General features: G+C 43.3%; 1 protein-coding gene across 4 annotated transcripts in view; it reads right to left on the bottom strand.

Annotated features, from left to right (window-relative positions):
• Positions 1–2,251: 2,251 nt before the first annotated feature.
• The window catches only part of LOC120052625 (CMP-N-acetylneuraminate-beta-1,4-galactoside alpha-2,3-sialyltransferase-like), a 90,673-nt gene continuing 73,387 nt past the window's right edge, over positions 2,252–19,537 (bottom strand). For 2 of the 4 annotated variants that reach the window (XM_038999647.1, XM_038999649.1), the window contains exons 9-11: positions 17,734–17,880; positions 14,875–15,021; positions 2,252–3,851 (exon numbers count right to left, since the gene is read on the bottom strand). In XM_038999647.1, coding sequence (XP_038855575.1) covers positions 3,747–3,851; positions 14,875–15,021; positions 17,734–17,880 — 399 coding nt within the window. In that variant the 3' untranslated portion in view covers positions 2,252–3,746. Of the gene's footprint in view, positions 3,852–9,948; positions 10,136–11,216; positions 11,517–14,874; positions 15,022–17,733; positions 17,881–19,537 lie in introns of those variants that run through there. The other 2 variants (XM_038999651.1, XM_038999650.1) reach the window with 2 other exon arrangements.

The following is a 19,537-nucleotide window of genomic DNA, read 5'->3' as shown; positions in this document are numbered from 1 at the left end:
TCAACTTTTGTATTATACTTACTTACATTGTTGTAGCTTATGGTTTTTGATACTTTTGATATGCTTGATGCTTGAATATAAAGATAACCATTTGAACATTTGAGCTAACTCTGTATATCTCATTGTCTTTTTAAAAAGTGTAGGTTAATTGTTTTGTGCGTCTAGCCTTGTACATTTGTATGTGCTATGATTGGTGTATTCCTAGTGAGTTTTTGAGGGTGCACCCATAGCCATAGCATACCTTGAAAACTCAGTGTTCAGATAGGCTACTTGTTGGTCAGTCCCAAATGTTTGTATTTTGTAATGTGGATAACTTTCTTCCCAGATGAACATAGTGACCAAATTTATAACTAGTTTGGAACCCGTTACTTCAACAAAAAGGGTTAGCCTAAAAATTTGCAGTCTGATGGTTTGCGTGAACAGGGTGGCCTGGGATGGAGTCAAATTCCCGGCCTGAATTATTGTTTCAGTCAGTCCCTGGCCAACACCTTTTCCCCCTCGGGAGACTGAAAAGATTTGGCATGGGTCCCCTGATCCCTAAAAAGTTCTACAGCTGAACCATTGAGAGCATCCTGACCGGTTGCATCACCGCCTGGTATGGCAACTGCTCCGACCAAAAGGCGCTACAGAGGGCAGTGCGTACGGCCCAGTGCATCTGGGGCCAAGCTTCCTGACACCCAATACCTATATACTAGGCAGTGTCAGAGAAAAAGTGTCAAAGACTCCAGCCACCCATGTCATAGACTGTTCTTTCTGCTACTGCATGGGAAGCGGTACCGGAGCGCCAAGTCTAGGTCCAAAAGGCTCCTTAACAGCTTCTACCCCCAAGCCATAAGACTGCTGAACAATTAATCAAATGGCCACACGGACTGTTTTTACACTGCTGCTACTCGCTGTTTATTATCTATGCATAGTCACTTTACCCCTACATGTACAAATTACTTCGACTAACCTGTACCTCCGCACATACCGGTACCCCCTGTATATAACCTCGTTATTGTTATTTTATTGTGTAACATTTTATATAATTTTTTACTTATGTTGATTTAGTAAATATTTTTTTAAACTCCATTTCTTGAACTGCATTGTTGGTTAAGGGCTTGTAAGTATGTGACAAATAACATTTGATTTGACTGAAAATTGCTAAGGACAAGAGCACCCGCTAAATGACCAAAAGGTAAATATCAAAAGGAGACCTTGCAAAGAACACTGCATAATATGTTGCTGCATGGGTAATTCCAGTAATATACTGTAAATTAGATTACAGTAGCATTTTTGGTAGGGTAAAATGCATTACCGTAAAATGGATTACAGTAGCAGTACTGTAAAATTAATTACAGCAAATGATTGGCCACTTTCTTCCAGTAAGTTACTGTAATCCATTTTACAGTAATGCATTTTACGCTACCAAAAATGTAGAAAATAAGACATTATGTAGTTGAACAGAGAATGGCGGTTAAGACAACACATATTATTACTTAAAACATTTCTATTATTTTGGGCAAAAACAAAGAAAATTATAACATTTATACAACAACTGACAGTAGTCAGTAGTAACACTGAGTATGTTTGCAGGCCATGCAGAGGCCTGACATAAAGGAAGCATCCCAAATGACACCCTATTCCCTATAGGGCTGCAGGTAGCCTAGCAGTAAAGAGTGTTAAAGTCGCTGATTCAAATCCCCTAGCCAACTAGATAAAATTGTGCCTTTGAGCAAGGCACTTAACCCTAATTGCTCCTGTAAGTCGGACTGGATAAGATTGTCTGTTTAATGACGTATAGGCTCCTGGCCAAAAGTAGTACAGTACATAGGCAATAGGACAGGGCTCTCCAACCCTGTTCCTGGAGAGCCACCCTCCTGTTTATTTTTTCTCTCCAACTAACCTGATTCAGTTTATCAGCCAGCTAATTATTAGAATCAGGTGTACTAGATTAGTGTTAGAGCGAAAACCTACAGAATGGTAGCTCCCCAGGAACAGAGTTGGAGAGCCCTGTAATAGGGTGTCATTTGGGACTCAAGCAAAGATAACAGCATTAAGACCAGAGTAACAGTGTGAAACGTGATCCAGGACAGTTCAGTGTTTGGGAACCACACTGATGGACTTAAGATCACACAAAGCCCAGTGTTTCTCACAGAGAACAGTAAAATAAAATATAGGCTCTTACAAATAATATATGTTTATCCAGTGAGGGGATTGATTGTTCAGTCCTCCTCTTTGCATTGAAAAAAACGACAGTAGAACAAAGTAATCTTTAAAGGTAAATAATTGTAATACATCTTAAAAGGGGGGAGGAAGGAAGTTGTGGAGGGCTTCTAACAGTCATGAGCATCTCTGCTTCCTGATACAGTAAAAGCAGAATATGTATGCGCATTATTTGCTACCCCGACGTCAACCATCCCATAATGACGAAGCCCAGATAAAGAGGGCACCGCAGCCATTACGAGATCTGAAAATAACAGTTTAAGAACAGTAACAACAGTTTCTAAGATGCGTATGTGGTGACTGAATATATTCAAGTATACTGTATGAGCAGAGGTATTCACTTCTTCCTCCTCCAAAGATATTCTCAGTCCATCTTTTCATGATACTGTATTGAGTCAGCAGTTTTAAGTTCCTCAGTGTCCACATCACAGAGGACTTGTCATGGACCAACAACACCACCACTCGTCAGCGTCTGTAATTCCTAAGGCGACTGAAGAAATTTGGCATGTCACTCCGGGTCCTCTCCAAATACTACCGATGCACCATCGAGAGTGCCCTGACCGGTTGCATTACGGACTGGTACAGGAATCGCTCCATTCACAACCACAAGGCCCTCCAGCGAGTGGTGAAGACGGCCCACCACATCACTGGGACCGTGCTCCGACCCATCTAGGACATCCACTCGAAACGGTGCCTGAGGAAAGCTCCAGGCATCATTAAGGACCCCACACACCCCAGCCACAAGTTGTTTACTCCCTTACCGTCAGGCAGACGGTATCGGAGCATGATGTCTGATACCAACAGGCTCAGTGACAATTTGTATCTACCAACCATCAGACTGCTTAACACTTGAACTTGACTGACCACCTGCTCTGATTCTCGTCACCTTAGCGCACTCGCTCACGCACATAACACCACAAATGCTGCTACCAGACTCTTATTACGATTGCTAAATACTGCACAATATAAACACTTGCCCCCAAATCCCCAAAACACACGGGTAAATACTGGACTATAAATTGTGCCTTCCTGTACTATACTTATACAAATAAATATATTCTATTCAACTGAGCCATTTACTTTATGTTCATGTTCTTATCATTTATTATTTATTATTGTTGTTGCATTGTCGAGAAGGAACTTGCAAGTAAGCATTTAGTTCGACGGTGTATACCATGTGTATCCCATACATATGACTAATAAAACTTAAAACTATTGTCACACTGCAGCAAATCATAAAATAGAACAGTATAACTCTGTGTTCTACAGAGTTCAAGCTCTCTGTGTTCTAGAGTATTCTAAAGTGTTGTGTATAGTTCTATCTCTCCAAGGAAGTCCAGTGAAGATGCCATCTACCACAGTTATCTTCTGTCAGAGATAGGAACGCTTCAGAACCCTTCACCAGACTTCTGTCCTGACAACAGTATGCCTCAGCCAGCGGTGAAGGTTAGGTTGAGGGGAACAGAGCAGGACTTCACAATGCTGCCCCTGTGTTTCTCCTCCATATCTCTCTGTGATCTGGGATTGGCTGGATGTTGTCATCAGCACCCTGAGCCACAGATCCCATGGGTCAAGTCCTGTATAACCCCGGCCTTCACCAGCTTAATCAGGAACTCCTTCTCTTTAGAAATGTTATGAGTCCAGGACTGCGAACAGGAGACAGGGAGGGAGGAGAGGATAGGTGGGGAGAGAGGGAGGATGGAGAGATAGAAAGGACAGAGGGGTAGAGGACAGGAGATGCAGAGGAAACAATTAGGTACTTTACAGGAGATGGAGGTAAAAAGTAACATTCTTTGAAAATGGAGGCAGGGAGGATGACAAAGCTGTTGCGTCCACATACTATTACTTTACTTTCAACTTTTGATCACAGAGATTTTCTCTGTGGAGGCAAAGGCGAGAGGCACAATAGAAGACCGAAAGTAAACAGACCATTGAGGTTGACAGGGACACTATTGTGTCTTTTTAAAAGCAGCTTTCTACACTTACGGAGCTGTCCCTTAAATACAGCGGATGAGAGAGAGACAATACCACATGACTGTACAATGTGGTTCACTAAACGTTGTGGCTAAACCATTTGAACGTGGGCTGTTGGATGCAAAAGATAAGAGAGAGAAAGAGATAACTGATGTATTATTATGGCTTCACGAGCTAAACGTGAAAACTTCACTGCACAAAACAGCAACGTCCATAGTGAAATATCTGATGTTGGAGATGCCGGTACATGACGGTAAATGATGATGGGAAAACTAGTGTCATTGCAGGCATGTTCAAGACCTTTTATTAGTATCAACCACATCCTTTACAGGAACAACCTATCCCATACTTGCCTCTACTGAAACCAATAGCTGTTATCAAACAGTTGAAAGGCAATAGCTATCGTGTGTCTGGTCTAAAACATCACCCTTTACATAACTATCCTATATAACTGCCAAAAAAGTGTTTCATTTTCCTTAGGAGAAGATGTCTGCAGGTCTCTGATCAAAAATTAGACATAATAAACAATGTGGAGCAGTAAACATTGGGTGTGCGGGAGTTCTCCTTTTTATAATCAAGCTATCTGCAGAACCAGGTTTAAAAGAGTGTGTACTGTTGGCTAGACTGGTAATCTCAGGTAGAGTTGGTTCACATACACAATCCATGTCTCAAGAAGGCTTAAAAATCCTTCTTTAACCTGTTTCCTCCCCTTCATCTACACCGATTGAAGTAGATTTAACAGGTGACATCAATAAGGGATCATACTCGAAATATACAGAAGTATGTGGACACCGCTACAAATTCTGCAATATCAGCCACACCCGTTGCTAACAGGTGTATAAAATCGAGCACACAGCCACACAATCTCCATAGACAAACATTGGCAGCAGAATGGCCTTACTGAAAAGCTCAGTGACTTTCAACGTGGCACCGTCATGGGATGCGACCTTCCCAACAAGCCAGTTTGTCAAACGTCTGCCCTGCTAGAGCTGTTATTGTGAAGTGGAAACGTCTAGGAGCAACAACGGCTCAGCCGTGAAGTGGTAGGCCACACAAGCTCTCGTCTCTTCTCTTTCATCTGATTGAAGAAGTGACATCAATAAAGGATCATATCTTCCACCTGGATTCACCTGGTCAGTCTGTCATGGAAAGAGCAGGTGTTCATAAAGTTTTGTACTCTCAGTGGAAGTGATATTTGTTCTGTCTTGCTCATTTCGTCTCACACTTTTTTCCAAAAAGGTTATTTGGCTGTTCCCATAGGATAACCCTTGTTGGTTCCAGGTACAACCCTTTTGGGTTCCGTGTAGAACTCTCTGTAGAAAGGGTTTTACATGGAACCCAAAAGGGTTCTACCTGGAAACAAAAGGGATCTACCGGGAACCAAAAAGTGTTATTCAAAGGGTTATCCTATGGGGGCAGCCTAAGAATCCCTTTCGGTTCAAGATATTACCTTTTTTCTAATAGTGCAGTGAATCCTTTAGGTACCATTTGAAAGAGCATATGATAAGTGTTTGAACAGTCTTAGCTGTTCAGTACATAGCTGTGTGTGTTTGCTCCATTCAGAGGCAGGATAGCCTGTTGGACCGAGCGGTTCTACTGGCACAGACCCAAAGGTCTTTGAGTGTGAGGCCCAGCGTTCATCTTGGAATGACAGCTCCACACGGGCCCTGGGTCACCCACAGAGAGAATACTTTACTACCACAGCTCTCAATTATACATGGCAGGGGGGTGGGAGTGGTGCTGAGACGGGTTTGTGCTGCTGCAAACTAAAACACAATTTGACACAAGGAGAGTGCACACTGACATCTGGTTCAAAACAGATGAAAATGTATTGGTTACATTCACCAAATTTAACTGGTGTAGACTTTACATGGAAATGCAGAATACAATAACGAGGTAATATACAAGAAGTACCAGTATCGAGTCAATGTGCAGGGGTACTAGGTAGTTGAGTTAATTGAGGTAATATCAAGAAATTGCCAAGAAACTGAAGATCTTGTACAACTCCGAGTTGCAAAGAAAAAGCCATATCTCAGACTGGCCAATGAAAAGAAAAGATTAAGACGAGCAAAAGAACACAGACACTGGACAGAGGAACTCTGTCTAGAAGGCCAGCATCCCGGAGTCGTCTCTTCACTGCTGACGTTGAGACTGGTGTTTTGCGGGGACTATTTAATGAAGCTGCCAGTTGAGGACTTGTGAGGCATCTGTTTCTCGAACTAGACACTCTAATGTACTTGTCCTCTTGCTCAGTTGTGCACCGGGGCCTCCCACTCTTCTTTCTATTCTGGTTAGAGCCAGTTTGCGCTGTTCTGTGAAGGAAGTAGTACACAGCGTTGTACAAGATCTTCAGTTTCTTGGCAATTTCACGCATTGGAATATCCTTAATTTCTCAGAACAAGAATAGACTGATGAGTTTCAGAAAAAAGTTATTTGTTTCTGGCCAATTTGAGCCTGTAATCGAACCCACAAATGCTGATGCTTCAGATACTCAACTAGTCTAAAGAAGGCCAGTTTTATTGCTTCTTTAATCAGTACAACAGTTTTCAGCTGTGCTAACATAATTGCAAAAGGGTTTTCTAATGATCAATTAGCCTTTTAAAATGATCAACTTGGATTAGCTAACACAACGTGCCATTGGAACACAGGAGTGATGGTTGCTGATAATGGGCCTCTGTACGCCTATATAGATATTCCATTTAAAAAAATCTGCCGTTTCCAGCTACAATAGTCATTTACAACATTAACAATGTCTACACTGTATTTCTGATCAATTTGATATTATTTTAATGGACCAGAATTTTGCTTTTCTTTCAAAAACAAGGACATTTCAAAGTGACCCCAAACTTTTGAACGGTAATGTACATGTAGGTAGGGGTAAAAGTGACTAGGCAATCAGGATATATAATAAACAGACTAGCAGCAGTATATGTGAAGATTGTGAAAGTGGGTCTATGCGTGGCATCAGTATGTAAGTGTGTGTGTGTGAGAGTAGTGTGTGTGTGTGTGTGTGTGGGTTGGAGGGTGTGTGTGTGTGGAGTGTTAGTGTAGTGGGAATGTGCGGTTAGAGTCTAGTGAGTGTGAATAGAGCCAGTGCAGGGGTGTCAGTGCAAAACAATTAAGATAAAGAATTACATAATAAAGGGGGTCAATGTAAATAGTCCAGGTAGCCATTTGATCAACTGTTCAGCAGTCTTATGGCTTGGGGTTAGAAGCTGTTCAGGTACCTTTTGGTCCCAGACTTAGCACTCTGGTACCGCTTGCCATGCGGTAGCAGAGAGAACAGTCTATTACTTGAGTGGCTGGAGTCTTTGACAATTTTTAGGGCCTTGCTCTGACACTGCCTGGTATAGAGGTCCTGGGTGGCAGGGAGTTCGGCCTCAGTGATACACTGGGTCGTTCGCAGTGCCCTCTGTTTCCCCTACTCCAGAGTTCAATGACGGCTAGCTTTACACCACTCCAGCTGACGCTTGGCATTACACATGGTGATCTTAGGCTTGTGTGCGGCTGCTCGGCCATGTAAACCCATTTTATTAAGCTCACGATGAAAAGTTATTGTGGTGACTTGCTTCCAGAGGAAGTTTGGAACTCGGTAGTGAGTGTTGCAACCGAGGACAGACAAATTTACGTGCTACACGCTTCAGCACTCGGTGCTCCTGTTCTGTGAGCTTGTATGGCATACCACTTCACAGCTGAGCCGTTGTTGCTCCTAGACATTTCCACTTCACAAGAACAGCACTTACAGTTGACTGGGGCAGCTCTAGCAGGGCAGACATTTGACGAACTGACTTGTTGGATAGGTGGCATCCTATGACGGTGCCACATTGAAATTAACTGAGCTATTCAGTAATGCCATTCTACTGCCAATGTTTGTCTATGGTGATTGCATGACCATGTGCTTGGTTTTATACACTTGTCAGCAACAGGTGTGGCTGAAATAGCCAAATCCACTAATTCAAAGGGATGTCCACATACTTTTGTATATATAGTGTATTACAGACTTGGTCAGAGAGAGGTTGAAAATGTCATTACTCTCTTATATTCATCATGTTATTTCCCAGTTCCCACCACCACACGTGAGGCGAGATGCATGCACCACATGCCAGTTGGTCAGCGCATGCTCCGAGTACGTGTCCTGGTAATCCATCTGGTCCTGTGGCCTTGTGAATGTTAACCTGTTTAAAGGTCTTACAACGGTTACGGAGAGCATGATCATACAGTCATCCTGAACAGCTGGGGCTCTCACACATGCTTTAGTATTGTTTGCTTCGAAGCGAGCATAGAATGCATTAGGCTCATCTGGTAGCCTCCCATCACTGGGCAGATCTCAGATGGGTTTCCCTTTGTAGTCTGTGATAGTTTGCAAGCCCTGCCACATCCGGCGAGAATCAGAGCCGATGTAGAAGGATTCGATCTTAGTCCTGAATTGATGCTTTGCCTGTTTGATGGATTGTCCGAGGGCGTAGCGGCATTTCTTTTAAGCGTTCGGATTAGTAGTTGCGGAGTTGTGTGTGTGTTTGTGTGCTGGAGGTGATTGCATGTCAGCCATGGAGGGACCAGAGCAGCCACTCTGGGCTCTGACATCCCTCAGTAAAGAGTGATTTATGACCAGGCAGAATGCTGTGTACTTAACCAGCAGATCAGACGGCCCCTGTAGACACAGGGACTTGTGTCTGTCTGTGTCCTTAGTGGCTGTCTGTGTCCCTATTCCCTATAGTGCACTACTTTTTTTAGGACTATGGTCTAAAGTTGTGCACTATTAAGGGAATCGGGTGCCATTTGGGACACATACGCTGTGGTGCTTGTGGTAGTGTCCCCTCTTTAGAACTCAGCACCCACACTTGACTTTCTTTACACATCCTACTTCATATCCTACTCCACATCTCGCCTCTCGTGTGGTGGTGGGAACTGGGAAGTAACATGATGAATATAAGAGAGTAACCACGAGACTCTTGGAGAAGGGTATTAAATAATGACAAAGGTTTGTGTAAACTTCCACTGGGGAGAAGTAAACTATCAAAGCTAAACAGACAGGATGTTGGTGGGCAGGGGAGACAGGGACACACGCTTAGCAGGGAATGCTAACATAGAATCACCGGCTGGCTGTAAGGTTCATAGCTGTGGACTATGAGTGGGCAGATGGATGGGTGGATGTTACTGGTATGTTCCAGTAACTAAGGGTTCAGAGAACAGCCGATACCACAGCAACACAGTCAAGTGACCTGTATGACTCATCATCAAAGGGATCCCCCGCAACGTTGTCTTTTTGTCTCTTTCAGATCAACCTAACTCTTTCATAAGCTAACCCTTTCACAACTTCACCCTTTCACAACCTAACGCTTTCATAAGCTAACCCTTTCACAACTTCCCCCTTTCACAACCTAACTCTTTCAGAACCTAACCCTGTCAGAACTCTTTCATAAACTAACCCTTTATAAACTAACCCTTTCACAACCTAACCCTGTCAACACTCTTAGAAATAAAGGTACTATCTATAACTTAAAAGGGTACTTCTGCTGTCCCCATAGGAGAACCATTTAAAGAACCATTTTTGGTTTCAGGAAGGACATTTTCCACAAAAGGGTTCTCCTATGGTGACAGCCAAAGAAGCATTTTGGAACCCTTTTTGGAACCCTTCTGGACTGAGGGATTCTAAAGTGAAAAAGAGTGGCACTAACTGGCGGTGGACTCCAATAGAGGTGCTGGTTTAACATGTTGGTACAACTGTCCTCTGTTAGAAGGCAGATAATGACAAGTAGGAGACAGATGTACAGAACACACTTTATTCCACATTCAAGACAGACAGGGGCACACACAGCGATAGGAAGTGCTTTGAGAGGGTAGTTAAGGATCATATCACCTCCACCTTACTGGACACACTAGACCCACAACAATTTGCATACCACACCAACAGATCCACGTATGACGCAATCGCCATGGCACTGCCCTATCACATCTGGAAAAGAGGAATACATACAGTATGTAAGATTACTGTTAATCGACTACAGCTCAGCCTCCAACACCATAGTGCCCTCCAAGCTGATCACTAAGCTCAGGACCCTGGGTCTGAACCCCACCCTGTGCAACTGGGTCCTGGACTTCCTGACGGGCCGACCCCAGGTGGGGAAGGTAGAAAACAACATCTCCACTACGTTGATCCTCAACACAGGGACCCCACAAAGGTGCGTGATCAGCTCCGTCCTGTACTCCCTGTTCATCCATGACCGCATGGCCACGCACGTCTCCAAGTCAAGCATCAAGTTTGCAGACGACACATCAGTGGTAGTCCTGATTACCAACAACGACGAGACCGCCTACAGAGAGGAGGTGAGGGCCCTAGCGGAAAATAAGGGGGCCCAGGAAAATAATCTCTCCCTCAACGTCAACAAAACTAAGGAGCTGATCGTGTAATTCAGCAGGCAGCAGGGGGAGCACGCCCCCATCCACATCGACGGGGCCACAACGGAGAGGGTTAAAAGCTTCCAGTACCTCGCCGTATACATCACTGACAACCTGAAATGGCCCATCCATGTTCAACCTCACTCTTTAACCTCAGGAGGCTGAAGAAATTTGTCTTGGCCCCTTCTACAGATGCACCACTGAATGCATCCTGTCGGACTGTATCAACGCCTGGTACGGCAACTGCACCAACCGCAACAGTAGGGCTCTCCAGAGGGTGGTGTGGTCAGCCCAACGCATCACTGGGGGCACACTGTCTGCCCTCCAGAACATCTACAGGCCGTGGTCCGAGCCAGCTAGTCACCACTAGCTAGCCTCCGCCCAGTAGCCTGCCCTGAACTTTGGTCATTTTTACTAGCCTGCTACCACCCGGTACTTAACCCTGCACCTTAGAGACTGCTGCCCTATGTACATACTGTAGTCATTGAACACTGGTCACTTTAATAATGTTTACATACTGTTTTACCCACTTCATATGTATATACTGTATTCTAGTCAAGGCTCATCCTATATAACTACTGCTGTACACACCTTTTCTATTCATATACTGTCCATGATGTCTATAGACACAATTATATAGATATATATTTCTATTCCTGACTCTGACATTGCTCGTTCTAATATTACTACATTTCTTAATTCCTCTATATAAAATAATTGGATTTGCGTGTATTGTATTGTTAGCTATGAACATAAGCATTTCGCTACACCCACGATAACATCGGGAAAATATATGTATGTGACCAATAACATTTTATTTGATTAGGAAGAGGATGAAATTCCAGCTCCAGCTGTCAGTAAAGGGAGGGTGTAGGCTACTGGATAGGGTAGGTAACTTTCTGGGAGGACATTATGAAAAGATTCTCATGTTCCAGTCTCTAGAGGGAAAGACAGAGAGATATTAGCAACATAATATTCAGTGCTGTCTAATTTGAGTATAATGAAGCCTGTTTCTTTGTGATGTTTTCTGTCCTCAGATATGTAAATCAATGAAAACCTGTGTTTGCAGATGGAGAGGGGTACCAATGAATGTCCCAAGAGACAGATTTTCATACAGGATTTACCCCAGTGTTTTACCCAAAAGGCTCAGACTTTTCTGTTTCCATCTACGCAGGCCAGCACCCGTGTCTCACTGGGCCATGGGTCCGGCAGACCTGCTCTCCCTTGGGGCCAAAACTAAGCCGCTGGTACTTTTCATCTTGCGTTTACAGAACAATGGCTAACTATGAACTTTAACGCCTTCTCATAAAGCAACTGTGTATACCAGCATTATTTTTGTATGCAACATTTGCTAACATACTGTAGATAGGCCTATCTATATGCCATGAGTTATAGGTGTAGGCCCACAGTACCTATATTAGCACGTTATACACGTTATATGCGTTATATTACTCACAATGTATCAACCTATTACAACTGGAGCAGGTCAACCCTGCTGGAGGTCTGCTTGGTGTGCATCAGCTCAGCAATAACACACCGGATTCAACTTATCAACCCTAATGAGGTGATAATCAAGTGTGCTATTGCTGGGCTGAAACAGAAGTCTGCTCACCCAGTAGATCAGGGACCAGTGGAGCAAGGTTTGCCACCGTTGGTATATATATATTTTTTGTTCACCTGAAATTATGCTTTAGTAATAATAGCCTACTTGTTACTACTCAATTATTTATTGTTGTTTATACCTAGATGTCTAATCTTTAAATATTAGTTAATTTATTTGTACATTTTGTAGTGATGAAGAGTTGATTCTTTGAAGAGAAGCGTTTAAAGCTGAAATATGTAACTTTTTGGGTGACCCGACCAAATTCACATAGAAATGTGACTTATAGAAGCGGGAGATGTATTCTATGTGCACAATTTCTATGCTTCCCGTTCATTGGTTTTGCATTTGAGTCTTTTACTTTCGGTTGTGTACACCAGTTTCAAACAGCTGAAAATACAATATTTTTGGTTATTGAAAGGATATTTCACAGCGGTTTATGTGGTACAATTCTCTTCACTATATATTGCTTGTTTTGTCACAAACTGAAATTAGAATTTTAGCATCCAGAAAATGGGGGAGCGATTTCTGCATATTGCACCTTTAAACTTCTATAAAAAAAAAAAAAAATGTATTACTATTATTCAAAATGAACTAGTGTCAATGTTGGTTAATCACATATCACAATCCTGTAATAAAGAGTGGTTCTGTCTCTAATGTGTCTGTTTCTGTGTTGTATTCACAAATGAACATTTCCTTTATGTCTAGTTGTAAGATCTGTTTTATTTGATTGTCAATCTGTCTCGGCATATCTGAATCCATTTAGTCGTTTATCATATGGCATGCATCGCCAATGCAGCCATAGTCCTGTAGCACTCAGAGAACAGCTAAACTCACACATTGTTAACATGTTGAGCTATATGTTCTCAATTTAAAATGATACCAGTAGACAATGTATATGAGGCAAACCATATACCAGATTTGGTACATTCCTGTTAAGTCCTGACATATGAAATTGTCTAGTGAAATTCAACCCTTGTAATTTAGGTACACTATGAAAAGAAGATGACAACAATTAGGCTACAGGAGATGAGCATTACAGGTAACATATTATGAGGTTCATTTTATTAATTTCAGCAATGTGGCTTGCAAAAAGGAAGTAGTTGTTTCCGTAGCAGATAGACCAAGGGTATTCAGCTCTTACCCTACGAGGTCCGGAGCCTGCTGGTTTTCTGTTCTACCTTGTAATTAATTGCATCCACCTGGTGTCCCAGGTCTAAATCAGTCCCTCATTAGAGGGGAACAATGAAAAAAAGGACCAGAGTTGAGTTTGAGGGAGATATACAGTACACGGTTGCTCTATGTGGCCTATCACCCTGTATAAGCTAGATACTAATCACAGCTAAGCTTTTAGGTCAATAATATGCTGTTTTTATTAAAATGTTGTTATAATGGTGAGAGAAATTAAACTAGCTAGTAGCTAATGGTAGCTAGCTAGTTATACCTTACAAGGTTAGCTGACTTTTCTCAAAACAAAACTCATTGTAGCTAGCTACATCTTGTCCCTCATGCTAGCCTGCACAGCCAAATTTCACTCCAGAAATGTCCAAATGACATTTATATGGCTAGCATTTGAGACCATTTCTCCCCTCTCGCTGCAGCTTTAGCTCATCTTGAATAACAGTGAAATGCTGTGAAAACCAGCATGCTGCAAATGTTCTAGAATGTTTGTCACCAATGCTTGTTAGTTAAAAACATTTTGTCCACATGCACTTTTGCTCCTACAGCACTAATCTGGTGAGCACCTTTCGAGTTCCGCCAAGCAAGGCATTTGATGGGTTTGACTTGTTGTGAGGCGTCACTGATTTACACTGGATTCCCACCCATCTTTAGCTGATTTCTTACATGAAACTTCCCCAGGCTTCCCGTACTAGCAAAGCCTGGTTTGCGACGAGGCTAACCTAACCCTGGCTTTCACAACCTAACTTAGGAGACTAACACCTGCGTCCTCAATGGCAGCCAATTCCCAATGGACCCTGGTCAAAAGTAGTGCACTATATAGGCACTATAGGGAATAGGGTGCCATTTGTTACGCAGGGTGAGTGAGTGCATGAAAAGCAGATCTGAGGCTTTCTAGATATAGCCAAACATACACCAGACACCTGTTCACTACACACTACACGTCTCTAGAAAGAATGACTCAGGTTTAATTGGAAATAGTTTACAATTACTGTGCCAATTATGGTTCAAATATTCAGGTCAGTTTGTCTGTTAATTTCCCACTTGTTTAACAAGACATTTATAAATGTTTTTCCTAATGAAGCTATTTTAACGTTGGCACCAAACTAAGCCATCGGTTCTTCTCACTTTGATGCTGTGTGGACTGTGTGCGTGTGAACATGTAGTTGAGAGGTGAGTTGCTGGGTAAGGATGACACAACCATCATCCATAGTTAACTATCAGACTGACAACATATATTACACATGCCCCTCTTTCAGCTTCCATTATTTCAACAGGACTGCTAGAAATCTTAACAAACCTTCTGCTATACAGTAGGTCAGTGTGACCTCATGGTCAGATGAATGCATTGTATACAAAATAGATTACATATTTATTTTCATGTTTCCATGATGTATGTAAGTGTGCATGTGTGCGTGTGTGTGTGTGTGTCAAGGCCCCACTGTGACCCTTTAAGGGGTCGACAGAGAATACGTAGACGGGGCAAATGGCTGTTGTCAGTGTCAGGTCACTTGTACCTGTTTGATGGCCGCCATCCTGATCTTCTCGTAGTAGTGTAGGGGGGCGTGGGGGGTACTCATGTCATAACCAAATCCAGCCACGGCTACCTCATCACAGTTATGGAGGGCCATTGTTATGGCAACAGTCCCCAGTGTCGGAATATTCTGGAAAACACAGAAGAGAAGACAAATGTTCCCTGAAACAGGACAGTGAGTAAAGTAGACTACTAGAACTACTGGAGGTTAATAGCACATGGGGTAACAAAGAAGAAATGTAAAAATGTAAAAAAAAAAAAAAAAAAAAGTTACCAAAACAGAAGTAATGGAACTATTTGAAAGACTTTAGTCACAGCTGAGTCAAGATTCGAAAAGATGGCGCCGACATGGTCGTCCAGTTCCTAGCTCCGAGCCAACTTTGCAGTATTTTTATTTTTTTGCGTGTTATTTCTTACATAATTTGCTCAGAACATTTCTTGCATTATTACCTACAGCCGAAAATAACTTTTGGATATTAGATTGCCCGGTCACTATAATTTCAACCATGAATTAGACTTTCCTGAATTGGCTCCTTTGTTCGTACCTCCCAAGACATTTCCACTCATCACAGTGGCTGCTCCAAGACGCCCTCGAAGCAGAAGAGGAATACGGAGTGGGCTTTAATTTGCATACCATCCACCGCCTCCAAGAATATTACTCACTAATGTTTAGTCCATGGACAATAAAGTAGACAAGCTCAGGACGAGCATCTCCTTCCAGAGAAACATCAGGGGCAGTAACATCATCTGTTTCACGGAATCATGGCTCTCTCCAGATATACTGTCCCCATCCATACAGCCATCTGGGTTCTCCGTAACATCCCTTGAAAAGTAAGAAAGAACTCTCTGGGAAAAAGAAAGTCGGAGGTGTATTTTTCATGATTAACTACTCGTGTGATTGTGGTAATGTACAGGAATTCAAGTCCTTTTGTTCTCCCGGAATCTGGAATACCTCACTATCAAATGGCGACCACATTACCTCCCGAGAGAATACTTTTCGGTCATCATCACGGCCATCTATATTCCCCCTTAAGCCAACACTGTGACTGCACTCAAGGAACTACACTGGACTTTGTGCAAACTGGAAACCGCATATCCCGAGGCCGCATTTAATGTAGCTGGGGACTTTAATAAAACAAATCTGAAGAAAACGCTACTTACATTTTATCAACACATCGCCTGCGCCACTGGCTCATTAAGAATTCTTGACCATTGCTACTCCCCCTTCTGGGACAGCTACAAGGCCCGCCCCCTCCCTCCCGTCGGCAAATCGTCACTACAGAGACAAAGTGGATTCGCAAGTGGAGACTGAGCGCTTGTTATACGATGTGAGTAACACATTTAAGCGTTGAATCTAGGTGAAAGCTTATTGATGTCACCTGTTAAATCCATTTCAGTGTAGATGAAGGGGAGGAAAGGTTAAAGAAGGATTTTCTAAGCCTTGAGACAATTGAGACATGGATTTTGCATGTGTGCCATTCAGAGGGTGAATGGCAAGACAAAATATTTAAGTGCCTTTGAACGGGGTATGGTAGTAGGTACCAGGGGCACCAGTTTGAGTGTGTCAAGAACTGCAATGCTGCTGAGTTTTTCACGCTCAACAGTTTCCCGTGTGAATCAAGAATGGTCCACCACCCACAGGACATCCAGCCAAACTAAACACAACTGTTGGAGGCATTGGAGTCAACATCGGCCAGCATCCCTGTGGAACGATTTTGATGCCTTGTAGTCCATGCCTTTGACGAATCGAGGGTGTTCTGAGGGTAAAATGGGGTGCAACACAATATTAGGAAGGTGTTCCTAATGTTTTGTACACTCAGTGTATATTTATATTGAGTATTGTCCGTTCTTAATTCCTTTATTTTTATTTTTGGGATTTGGGTGTATTATTTTGTATTGTTAGGTATTATTGAACTGTTGGAGCTAGGAACATAAGCATTTCACTAAATTCGCGATAACATCTGCAAAATATGTGTATGCGACCAATAAAACTTGATTTGATTGAGGAAACAATGTCAATGACACAGTGTGTCCCCCCGCCATCTCCCTCTCCCCCTTTTTTGCTCTCTCTCTGTTCGGCCTGAAATCCTATTAAAGATAGCTGGACGCCCAGGTAGGACAAAGTGAATTTATCAGCTGGCTTCTGGTGTCTGAGGGAACAGTTGCTGTAGGTTTATCTGTGGTGCTGAAGGTGTCTGCTCTCTCTGACAGAGCCAACCACCTCTCTCCAGCCAACTGTCCTTGCTCCCTCCATGGCTCGGAGCCATGCCTCTATAGGTGTGGATGTTGCAACAGGGAAGCACATCTTCTTTAGCAGCTACGGCAAAGCTACTGATTGATAAAAAGGGCCAACCAACTCCAGCCTCCACATCTCCAGCCCAGGTCCATGCTTCCCAAGTCCTTGCTCCCTCCGTGGCTCTCAACCACGTCTCTCTACTAGGTGTTGATGTTCCGAGGATGTTACTAAAAGCTACTACTATCGGGCACTTGGAGGGTCTGCTGTGTGTCTACAGTGTGTTAGGGTAGTATGTTAGGGCTGACCTGGTCTGCTGTGTGTCAGGGCTGACCTGTCCTGATAGGAGCAGGCACACAGACAAGGAGAGCACATGAACCAGTGCAGCCCAGCCCAGCCATTAACGCATGCTTATGTGTGAAACAGCTGAGTTTTTTTTTCTTTATATTTAATTTCTTAGAATGTAATTAAACTACCTTGAGTATCCTGATAACACATATTCTGTGGGCTATTTATGTAAATGACTAGTTGTTAGCTGTATAAAACCAGAGCCTGATTCTTGCGGTTGATGGCATTGTGTTTCGATCAGTTAGTTTTCCAGTCTCTCACCCCTCTCCCCATCTGTCCCTTGTTGTGTGGCAGGCCAATGAACCTGAAGGCAGCCTCCTGGATGAAGTAAGGGTTGAGGATCCTCATCTCACTGGGCTCCCTGGGGACATGACGGGCCACAGACTTCCAGAACCCATCTGTACTATGCTACTTGAGAGAGAGTGAAAGTGAGAGCGAGAGAGAGAGAGAGAGAGAAAGTGGAAGAAAGGTTCATTTGAATAATAGCATTACAAATGGTAATAACAAATGAAGACATCAGTAATACATTTACCACTTGCTATAACAATGTGATGTCTCTCTGTTGGTGGTCTCCAACAGCACAAGTCATCCATCTTTTAGACCTGACCATCAATTACAAGGGAGCTCAGCCAGCCCAGAGCACCTCAACATCTCTTCTCATCAGACCTGGGTTCAAATACTAATTTAAATCATTTAAAATACTTTAAGCTTTTGCTTTAGCCTGCTTGGAATGCCAGATGGGCAGGATTTTACATTTGGGGACTATTCTATTGGTTCATTAAGTCAGCCAAGCATAATCAAACACAGATGATGTATTTGAAATTATTTCAGTTTCATATTTGAACCAAGGTCTGCTTCTCATGTTCTTCTGCCTCATGATTAGTCATTCATTCTTCTCTTCAGCTGAGAAACTGGCAAAGTGAGAGCTGATGCTTAGCAGTTGGTCAGTGAATTTTAACACACGTCACCTGTACAAATAAACCACAGTGATTCCTTTGATATTTCCAAATGAAGAGTGACTAAAATATGGCCAAGTGGCTTTGAGGTGGTTTGGCTGTGTGCCCAGGACAAGCCCAGACACAACCCACCTCTCTGTCAGACCGGTTCTGAATAAAGGGCCTTTCTGATTCTGATGGGGCAACAACATCACAGCAAGGGACACATAAAGCCAGGCCCAGGGACACAGTCCCCCCCCCACCCTAGGGAAACCAAAAACATATGGTCTCAGGTTTCACCTGGTTGTTCGGAGGGTGAAAACTGATGGAAGATGACACCTACTATTGCCATCTATTACACAAGATGGCGCCGGAGGAGATGGCCCCCGTTTTACGGTCTCCTAACCAATTGTGCTATTGTGTTTTTTTTCGCGATATTTGTAAATTATTTTGTACATAATGATTCTGCAACCGTATCTTACGGCAGAAAAGAGCTTCTGGATATCAGGACAGCGATCACTCACCTCGGATTAGACTCATATTTTTTAAACAACAACAAGCAGGACTCACACGATATTCTCCAAACACCCCGCAGGGCAGACATCCCAATTATTCTCCAAACACCCCGCAGGGCAGACATCCCAATTATTCTCCAAACACCCCGCAGGGCAGACATCCCAATTATTCTCCAAACACCCCACAGGGCAGACATCCCAATTATTCTCCAAACACCCCGCAGGGCAGACATCCCAATTATTCTCCAAACACCCCGCAGGGCAGACATCCTAATTATTCTCCAAACACCCCGCAGGGCAGACATCCCAATTATTCTCCAAACACCCCGCAGGGCAGACATCCCAATTATTCTCCAAACACCCCGCAGGGCAGACATCCCAATTATTCTCCAAACACCCCGCAGGGCAGACATCCCAGTTATTCTCCAAACACCCCGCAGGGCAGACATCCCAATTATTCTCCAAACACCCCGCAGGGCAGACATCCCAGTTATTCTCCAAACACCCCGCAGGGCAGACATCCCAGTTATTCTCCAAACACCCCGCAGGGCAGACATCCCAGTTATTCTCCAAACACCCCGCAGGGCAGACATCCCAGTTATTCTCCAAACACCC

Source organism: Salvelinus namaycush, chromosome 8 (genome assembly GCF_016432855.1).
Source record: "Salvelinus namaycush isolate Seneca chromosome 8, SaNama_1.0, whole genome shotgun sequence".
Lineage (NCBI taxonomy): Eukaryota > Metazoa > Chordata > Actinopteri > Salmoniformes > Salmonidae > Salvelinus > Salvelinus namaycush.
The sequence above is the reverse complement of the archived record's forward strand: the minus strand, read 5'-3'. Positions and strand labels throughout refer to the sequence as shown.